The sequence below is a fragment of the Tupaia chinensis genome, unplaced genomic scaffold (genome assembly GCF_000334495.1).
Source record: "Tupaia chinensis unplaced genomic scaffold, TupChi_1.0 Scaffold000279_1, whole genome shotgun sequence".
NCBI classification, from domain to species: Eukaryota; Metazoa; Chordata; class Mammalia; order Scandentia; family Tupaiidae; genus Tupaia; species Tupaia belangeri.
Window position 1 is genome coordinate 2,286,009 of NW_006159762.1, and position 9,127 is coordinate 2,295,135.

General features: G+C 42.3%; 1 protein-coding gene across 3 annotated transcripts in view; it reads right to left on the reverse strand.

Moving 5' to 3' along the window:
- Nucleotides 1-9,127, reverse strand: part of RSPH10B (radial spoke head 10 homolog B) — a 55,091-nt gene that overhangs the window by 1,754 nt on the left and 44,210 nt on the right. For 2 of the 3 annotated variants that reach the window (XM_006150182.3, XM_027772516.1), the window contains exon 19: nt 1,823-2,021. The exons of the other annotated variant lie outside the window; for it this stretch is intronic. In XM_006150182.3, coding sequence (XP_006150244.1) covers nt 1,823-2,021 — 199 coding nt within the window. The remainder of the gene's footprint in view (nt 1-1,822; nt 2,022-9,127) is intronic. 3 annotated transcript variants of the gene reach the window in all.

The window sequence follows — 9,127 nt, forward strand, 5'->3', positions numbered from 1 at the left end:
CAGCGAAAAGACCTCCAAAAAAAAAAAAAAAACTTAAAAAAAAAAAATTGATTGTGAATTACTTTTTCCTGTAGCAACTTAGCGGCTAGAAAGTGCCCTTTTCAAATGTCTCATGTACCTTTTTCCTCAGGTATAGAATACTTTCTTCAGTAGGTTAATACGCACTTTACCAAGGGTGGTGTCTGTATTTGGACTGACATGAACAGATATACCTGAGCCTTAATGGTGGTTCTGAAAAGTAAGGGTACAGCATTTACAGGGAGCTTCCTCATTCCAGGCCATATATTCTAGCACTTTGCAAACATTAGCTCATGTAATCCTCACAGTAGTCTAATGAGGTATCATCTCCACCTTACAGATGAGGAAACTGAGGCACACAGAGGGAAGAACCTTGCCCAAACTTACCGAAGTGTCAAGTGGCAGTGTTGGGATTTGAACCTAGAAATTGAGATCTGTGGCCTCTACTGCCAGCCCTTACTTCCCATTGCCTCTTCCTGCAACCTTTGGGACACAGATGCCATCACCAACTCAGACAACCAAGAGACAGCAAGGCAGACCCACCGTCCTCAATGCCAGCCAAGGATGGGAGACTAAAAGGAATTTCCTCTATTCACAGTGCTCTGACACCAACTGTGAAGGGTTTTTATTCCCACCTTCACCAGTTCAACAGCAGCTGAATGTACTTCTATACAATTCTGACTCCGTCTACCTGGAGTTAGCACAGACTTTGGAGTTAACAGCTCAGTCCCACAAGACTATCCAAACTTCAAATGCCAGTCTAACTTCTGACCAACCAACTATACATGGGAGCTACTCAGGAACCCCTCTGGTTCAATAATGTGCTAGAATGGCTCGCATTCCCACAGAACTCACAAACATTTTACCTCAACCAGTTTATTATAAAAGCTAAAAATGGTCAGGAGGTACATAGGGCAAGATCTGGAAAGGTTCTAAGCATAGGAGCTTCTGGTTCTATAGAATGTGGGGTGTGCTACCCTCCCATCACCTAGATGAGATCACAAACCCAGAAACTCTCCAAGCCCCTTTGTTTTAGGGTTTCTAAGGGGGTTCCCTTACACAGGCATGATTGATCAAATCATTGGCCATTAGTAACTCAAGCTCCAGTCCCATTCCTCTCCCTGGATGATGGGATGGAGCTGAAAGTCCCAGCCCTCTAATCCCTGACTTGGTCTCTGGCAACCAGCTCCTGTCAGAAGCCTCCTAGAACCTTCCCTACCAGGTATTCGATCAGCATACAAAAAGAGTCTTATCGCTCCAGAGATCCTAAAGGGTCTCAGAAGCTCTTGGTGGCAGACCAAGACCAAATACAACAAAAGAGCTCCGATTACTCCTATCACTGGGAAGTTACCAAGGCTTTGAGGCTCTGCCAGGAACCAGGAACAGAGGCCAGATGATTTATTTTTTCACTATGTCGAAGACACTGTTGTGAAGTTTACACTCCCCCCCCACCCTGCCCGCGGAGCATGTTGGTGCTCACCAGAGAGACAGAAAGGGAGTAAGCACCCCCAGTGGGGTGTGGTCGTGCCACAATACTTTATCCCCTATTTCTGCATCCCACTGGGATTTGGGACATACATACACATGTACCTGGCATGTTTTTCAAGCTCTCGGGTAGGATTTGAACCATGCATAATAGGCCATGTGGGATCTGGCTCCCTTAATAACCAGGCCACAGGCAGGTTCAGGAAGTTTACACTTTCAGTCAAACAGTCCTGGTGATTCTGGTAGCTGCAGAAGTCAGGAAAGAAAGATAACTGAGCTCACAAAGGAGAGGAGGAACTGAGAGATTTTATAAAGTTACCTTGCTTCCAATTCATCATTTTCAACTTTCCTCTGTTGAGCCATTACTGCATTATGTAACCGATTTTCCTTTATTTTCTCCTTGAGAGTTTCTTCGTGTTTATATGCATGGAAAAGTGTGTTCACAAAAAATATACACATATTACTGACCCACACATTAAGTTTTTCCTTGTGATCCTCCTTGTGTTTTTCAAATTTCTCTAGAACACAATTTAGTTAAAAGGAGCATTAATACAACCCCATAGTATATTTGGAGTCTGTTCGTATTCTAGTTCTGGCCCTTCCTACAGTGGGCTGTGAGTCCTTATCCTGGGTCACATGGGGTGATGCTGAGTTCTCAGAGGGTTGTGAATACTAAGGAAACTGGGGACCAGCAGTTAGCGTAATGGCTATGTTGCTGGACTCTCATGTAGTTGACTGTGGTTCAAGTCCCAGACCCGGTGGCTTAAAACTCACACTGGGTGCGTGTGCATGCGTGCCCAATATTTTGAGAGGAGAATCGAGGAGGAGGAATTGTGTCATGGCCATCCCCCCTTCGGGGGTGATTTCTCGCTTTCTGTCTCTCTGTCTGTCTGACGAGCGCACATGCCCTATAGCAAAAACCTCTCCAATAAAAAAAAGAAAGACTAAGGAAACTGCAAAATGCTCAGTGACTATCTGGAATAAGGCTGGTGCTTGGCAGACCATGGCTGTTACTGTTGGCATTGCCTTTGAGGCTCCTGGAACCTTTATTCCACCCCCATCCCCTTTTTCCTAATAGCTTGGGTTTTTTTGGTTGGTTTGTTTTTTCTCTGTCTTTTTTCCAAATAGCTTATTTTAGGGAAAATTTACATTTTCCATATTTCGGGAACTAGAGGCAACTTTCATTTAAAAAATAATAGTGATATAAAGAGATTTAATTCTGAATTGAACAAGAAAGTAAGTAGATTAAATCTTTAGTTTGTGTTACTTCACTATACAAGAGTAGGGAAGGGGGAGGAGTCTTGGGTAGAGGTACCATAGAAAGGTGAGATTCTGTGAACTATCCACCCTATCAATGTCATCTTCCATTCCAGGAACCACTTGGAAGGCTCAGAGTGAAAGTACAGTGGAAGAACCATGATGCCGATGACAAATTTTACAGAGACTGATAGAAATCTTCATGAGTGCTTCCCAGATGAACTACTAGATTCTAAAATATCAGCAAAATCTATGGTAGGCCTAACGTGTGGGTGAGTGGTGTACATGGAGGTATGGGCCAGGACTGCTGGCCCCAGCTTGCTAAGGATCTTACCCAGCCTCTACTAGAAGCAGCACAGTACAGTAGTTGAAAGCACAGATTTGAGCCAAATTAGTCTCAAGGCCCAGCTGCTACCTCCTATCTGTGTAATCTGGGCAAACTGACGAGACTTTGTGCTCATTTCCTCATCTGCAAAAAGGAATCCAAAGTAGTACTTTCCTCACAGGAAGGTGTGGAGATGGGTACATTCATGCATATAAGCACTGAGCTCCACCCACACAGTAAGCACTCAATGATGTCTTATCATTGTCCTCCCCCAGCCTTGTGTGCTACAACAAATTACTGTCTTATATATTATTGTAAAGTAAAATAGATAAGCCACATACTGGAAGAAAATATCTGCAAGCATCTATCTGATAAGAAACGACTTGTCTCCAGGAAACAAAGAATGTTCTTTTTTTTTTGCAGAGGTTTTTGCTACAGGGTGCATGCGCTCACCAGACAGACAGAGAAAGAGAGACAGAGAGATAGAAAGCGAGAAATCACCCCCCAGGGGGGATGGCCACACTGCAAACCCTTCCCCTCCATTCTCCTCTCGGGATCTTGGGCACGCACGCACATGCGCCTGGCGTGAGTTTTAAGCCACCGGGTCCGGGATGCAAACCGCGGTCGACTACGTGGGAGTCCAGCAACATAGCCATTACGCTAACTGCTGGTCCCAAAGAATGTTCTTTTTTTATACTTAATCACTGTACATCTTCACAGTACACAAAATGCAACTTCCCAGCATTAACTAAATAAGACACATAAGTCATTAAAAGCCATTTTTTTTTTAACACACTGCTAAGTGTTAGAGAGGACATAGAGATGTACCTGTAAATTGGAGTGGCCAATCAGGAAAATCATTTTGCACTTTTTTAAAGTTCAGCTTATATCTTACATATGATGCAGCAATTCCACTGCTAGATGCCTACCCAAGAGAAAGTACACACATCAAAGGCTTGTACACCCATGTTCATAGCAGCATTATTCACGGTAGCCAAAATGTGGAAAAAATCCAATTGTTCACCAACTGCTGAATGGATAAAATGTGGTATACTCACACAGTGGAGTACCATTAGTGATACGAAGAACAAAATGCTAATGCATGCTATTATACAACATGAGTGAACCTCAAGATAATTACAATAAGCAAAAGAAGCTAGATACAAAAGACATGATTCCAAGCCAGCCAGCGGCATGATGATTAAGGCAGCTGTGCTCCCACATAGCTGACTGCTTAGTCTGAATATCAGACCTGGAAGCTTGAAAAACACACTGAGCAGGGACCAGCAGTTAGTATAATGGCTATGTCGCTGCACTCCCATGTAGTCGACCATGGTTCGCGTCCCAGACCCAGTGGCTTAAAACTCATACTGGGCGCGTGTGCGTGCGTGCCCAAGATCCTGAGAGGAGAATGGAGGAGAAGGGATTGCGGTGTGGCCATCCCCCCTGGTGGGTGATTTCTCGCTTTCTGTCCCTCTGTCTCTCTGTCTCTGTTTGTCTGACGAGCACACAAGCCCTATAGCAAAAACATCTCAAAAAATAAAAAAAAAGATGAAAAACACACTGAGCACATGTGCATGTGTGCCCAAAATCCCAAAGGCAGGGAGAGCTGAAGGAGGAGGGATTACAGCATGAACCATGCCTCATGGGGTTGGGGGTGTGATTTCTTGCTTCTTCTCCCTCCATTTCTCTTTGGGAAGCGTGTGTACCCCGTGGCAAAATTTAAAAGAAAAAAAAGAAAAGAAAAAAGACATGATTGCATTCCTAAGAAATTTCCAGAAAGGGGGTCAGCAGGTGGCACAGTGGTTAAGGACGCTGAACTTCCACATGGCTGACCACAGTTTGAGTCCTGAACCTGGTGGCTTGTTTTCTCACTTTTTCTCTCTCTTGCTTGCTCTGTCCCTCTCTGATCAAATTGAAAGAAAGAAAGAAATGTCCAGGAAGGGCAAATTTATGGATAGAAAATGCAGTCATCAGTTGCCAGGGCCAGGGATGAAAGGAGATTAATTTCAAAGGAGCGCAAGAAAACATGTTGACCCAGAACTGTTGTGGTGATGGCTATTATACACTTCAATGGGTGGTTTTCTAATGGTTAATAAATTATATCTCAGTAACCCTGTAATGCCATTTAAAGGAGAGGGAGAAGAGTGGCAATGTCATCTAAAATAATTTTTAACTTAAATATTAAAAATGTGTTTTTACATATTAACAAAAAGTCAACCCTTAGCACCTCTAATTATATAAGCACTTCTATTGTTATAGGGTACATGTACCCACCAGAGAGACAGAAAGCAAGAAATCACCCTCTGAGGGGTGATGGCCGTGCCATAATCCCTTCTCTTTCATTTTGCTCTCAGGGTCTTGGGCACACACTCACACATACCGGGAATGAGATTTAAGCCGCTGGGTATGGGACTCGAACCCAGTCAACTACATGGGAGTCCAGCAATGTAACCACTACACCATCTACTGGTCCCTATAATCCATTATTATTAACTATGGTCACCATGCTCTGCAATAGATCTCAAAAAATGTATTCCTTCTACCTCACTGAAACTTTGTACCCTTTGGCCAACATCTCCCTGTTTCCCCAACTCTCTAGCCTCTGGTAACCACCATTCCACTCACTGCACCTGTGAGTTCAGTTGTTTTAGATTCCACATATAAGTGATATCTGGTATTTGTCTTTCTATGCCTGTCTTAGTTTACTTAGCATAATGTCCTCCAGATTCATCCATGTTGTTGTAAATAGCAGAATTTCCTTCCTTTTTAAGGTAGACTAGTATTCCATTGTGTATGTATACTACATTTTCTTTCTTTCTTTTTTAAATTGCCAGAGAATGCATACACTTGTCAGAGAGAGAGAGAGAAAGAGAGGGAGAGAAGGAGAGGGAGCACCCTCCAGTGTGGCTAGGATGTGCCACAATCCCCTCTCCATTTCTCCATCCTGTTGGGATTTGGGAAACACAAGCACACATGCCTGGCAAGTCTTTCAAGCTGCCAGAACTGGGACTCAAACCATGGTCAACCATGTGAGATACAGTCCTTTCAACCATTAGGCTACAGGGCTGGCTCACCACATTTTCTTCTTCCATCATGTGTTGATGAATATTTAGGTTGATTATGTATGTTAGCTATTGTAAATAATGCTGTGAACATGGGCATCTCCAAATCTCTTTGGCATACTGACTTCAAATCCTTTGGATATGGATATATGCCCTGTAGTGAGATTGCCAGATAATATGGTAATTCTCTTTTTAGCTTTTTGTAGAATCTCCATCCAGATTTCCATAATGGCTGTACTAATGTACATTCCCACCAACAGGGTCCCCATTTTTCCATATCCTTATCAACACTTGTTATCATTCTTCTTCCTTTTTTTAGGTTTTTGTCACAGGGAACATGTGCTATTGAGAGAGAAAGTGAGACATCATCCCTTGAAGGAATAGTCATGCAGCAATCCTTTCTCTTCTTAGGACTTTGGACACACACATATGTGCCTGCACTGATTATCAAGCTGTTGAGTCCAGGACTTGAACTGCAGTTGGCCATGTGGGAGTCCAGTGCCTTAATCACCATGTCACCTTCTGGTCCCATCATTTGTCTTTTTGATAACAGCTATTTTGACAGTTATGAGGTGGTATCTTACTGTGGTTTTAATTTTAATTTCCCTAAAGATTAATGATATTGATAATTTTTTCACATATCTGTTGGCCACTTATATGTCTTTTGAGAAAAGTCCATTTGAGTCCTTTGCCTATTTTTAAAAATGGGATTGTTTTCTAATTATTTGAGTTGAGTTTCTCAGATATTTTGTATATTAACCTATTATCAGATGTATGGCTCACAAATATTTTCTTCCAATCCATAGTTTGTCTCTTCACTCTATTAATTATTTGGTTGTACAGAAGCTTTAGTTTAATGAGATTCCATATGTCTATTTTTGATCTTGCTAAGAGTTTTTTTTTTTTAATGTAAGTCCCACAAATCTTTTATGTTTACTCCTAGATACTTTTTAGTTTGTTGTTATCACCAACTGGAACTTCTCTCTTAATATTTTCTCTCCTTTTACCACATTTTCTGACTATTGATAGTAATGTACGGGACAGCTATGGATTTTTTTTTTGAGAGGTTTTTGCTCTAAGGTGCATGCGCTTGCCAGAAAGACAGAGAGAGACAGAGAGACAGAAAGTGAGTAATCACCGCCCAGGGGGGATGGCCACGCCGCAATCCCTTCTCCTCCATTTTCCTCTCAGGATCTTGGGCACACATGCACACATGCCCAGCATGAGTTTAAGCCACTGGGTCCAGGACTTGAACCGCGGTTGACTACATGGGAGTCCAGTGACAGCCATTACGCCAACTGCTGGTCCAGGGCTATGGATTTTTTTTTTAACTTCTATTTTGTAAACCAGATATCTCACTTAATTCTTGCTCATTCTTTTTTTAAGTAATTATTTTATTTTACGTTATTTATTTATTTATTTTAATTTGACCAGAGAGGGACAGAGCAAGAGAGAGAGTGACAGAAAGTGAGAAAGCAAGCCACCATGTCTGGGACTCAAACTGCAGTCGGCCATGTGGGAGTTCTTACCCACCAAGCCACCTGCCAGCCCCAATTCTTGCTAATTTTAATGGCTTTTCAACTAATGCTCTTTCTAGATAGACTGTGAGATCATTCATTTGTTAATCCTTTTACTAACATTGATTGAGCCTCTAGAATAACACTTAGCATTGTTTAGACTCCGAAAATATAGCAATGATTACAACTAAGTCTCTGCTCTCAGGACACTTCTATTCTAGAATTAGGGAGAGAAAGGAGAGAAAAGGGAAGTACAGATGTTTTAGGTAGTGAAACTGCCAAAAACAAACCAAAAACTGGGACCAGCAGGTGGCATGGTGGTTAAGGTGCTGGACACTCCCACATGGCTGACCACGGTTCAAGACTCGGATCTGGCAGCTTGCTTTCTCACTTTCCTCTCTCTCTCTGTGTGTCTCTCACTCTCTGGTCAAATTAAAATAAATGAATAAATTAAAAAAAAAAAACTAAAGCAGGGTTAAAGGGCAAATGACAGAGTAGATTGTTATTTTCATAATATAGCCAGGGAAGAGTTTTCATGAGGTAAAATCTCTCGCCATCCTCACAGCAGTGTTGTTATGGTCATTTGGTTGTGTAGTCTGAAAGTCCATCTCTGGTAGATTCATCAGAAAAGGCTTGTGAGAACAGCAGTCCTGGAGTTCATAAATAACCTTGAGAGTCCTTCTGAAGGCTAAATATAAAATCCTTAGCTCATACTTTCTGTCCTTGAGGAACTTAAATAAATTCTGCTGTTTTCTAGTATAAAGCATTGCTATAAATAATAATAATAATATCTGATGACAGTATGATCTTCCTTCCTTCCTTCCTTCCTTCCTTCCTTCCTTCCTTTTAGTTTTTGCTATAGGGTTTGTGCACTCAACAGAGAGAAACAAAAGAGGGGGGGTGAAAATCACCCCCAAAGTGGGATGGCCATGCCACAATCCCTTCTTCTCTACTCTCCTGTGGGGATTTTGGGCATGCAGGCGTACATGCCCAGTGTGATTTTCAAACCAGTGGGTTCAAAACTTGAACTGTGGAGTTGGCCATGTGGGATTCAGTGCCTTAACCTCCAGGCCACCTGCTGGCCCTTTTTTTTCCCCTCAGTTGTTTTTGCCATAGGATGCGTGTACTCATCAGGCAGAGACAGAAAGGGAGAGGGAAAGTGAGAAAGAACTCCCCAGGAGGATGGTCACAATCACATCTGCGCCATTCTCTTGTCAGGATTTTGGGCACACACACACATGTGCCTAGCATGTTTTTCAAGCTGTCAGGTCCAGGATTCGAATCACAGAGTCAGCTATGTGGGATCCAGCTGCCTTAACCACAATGACACCTAGCAGGCCCAAGTTCTATTATCTTATCTGAGGTTTTCTAATTCTGATTTATTTTGTCCTGTCATCTCTTCTCTCACTTTTTAAGGTTTTTTTTTTTTTTTTTTTTACCTTTCTTTGAACATGCGCAGT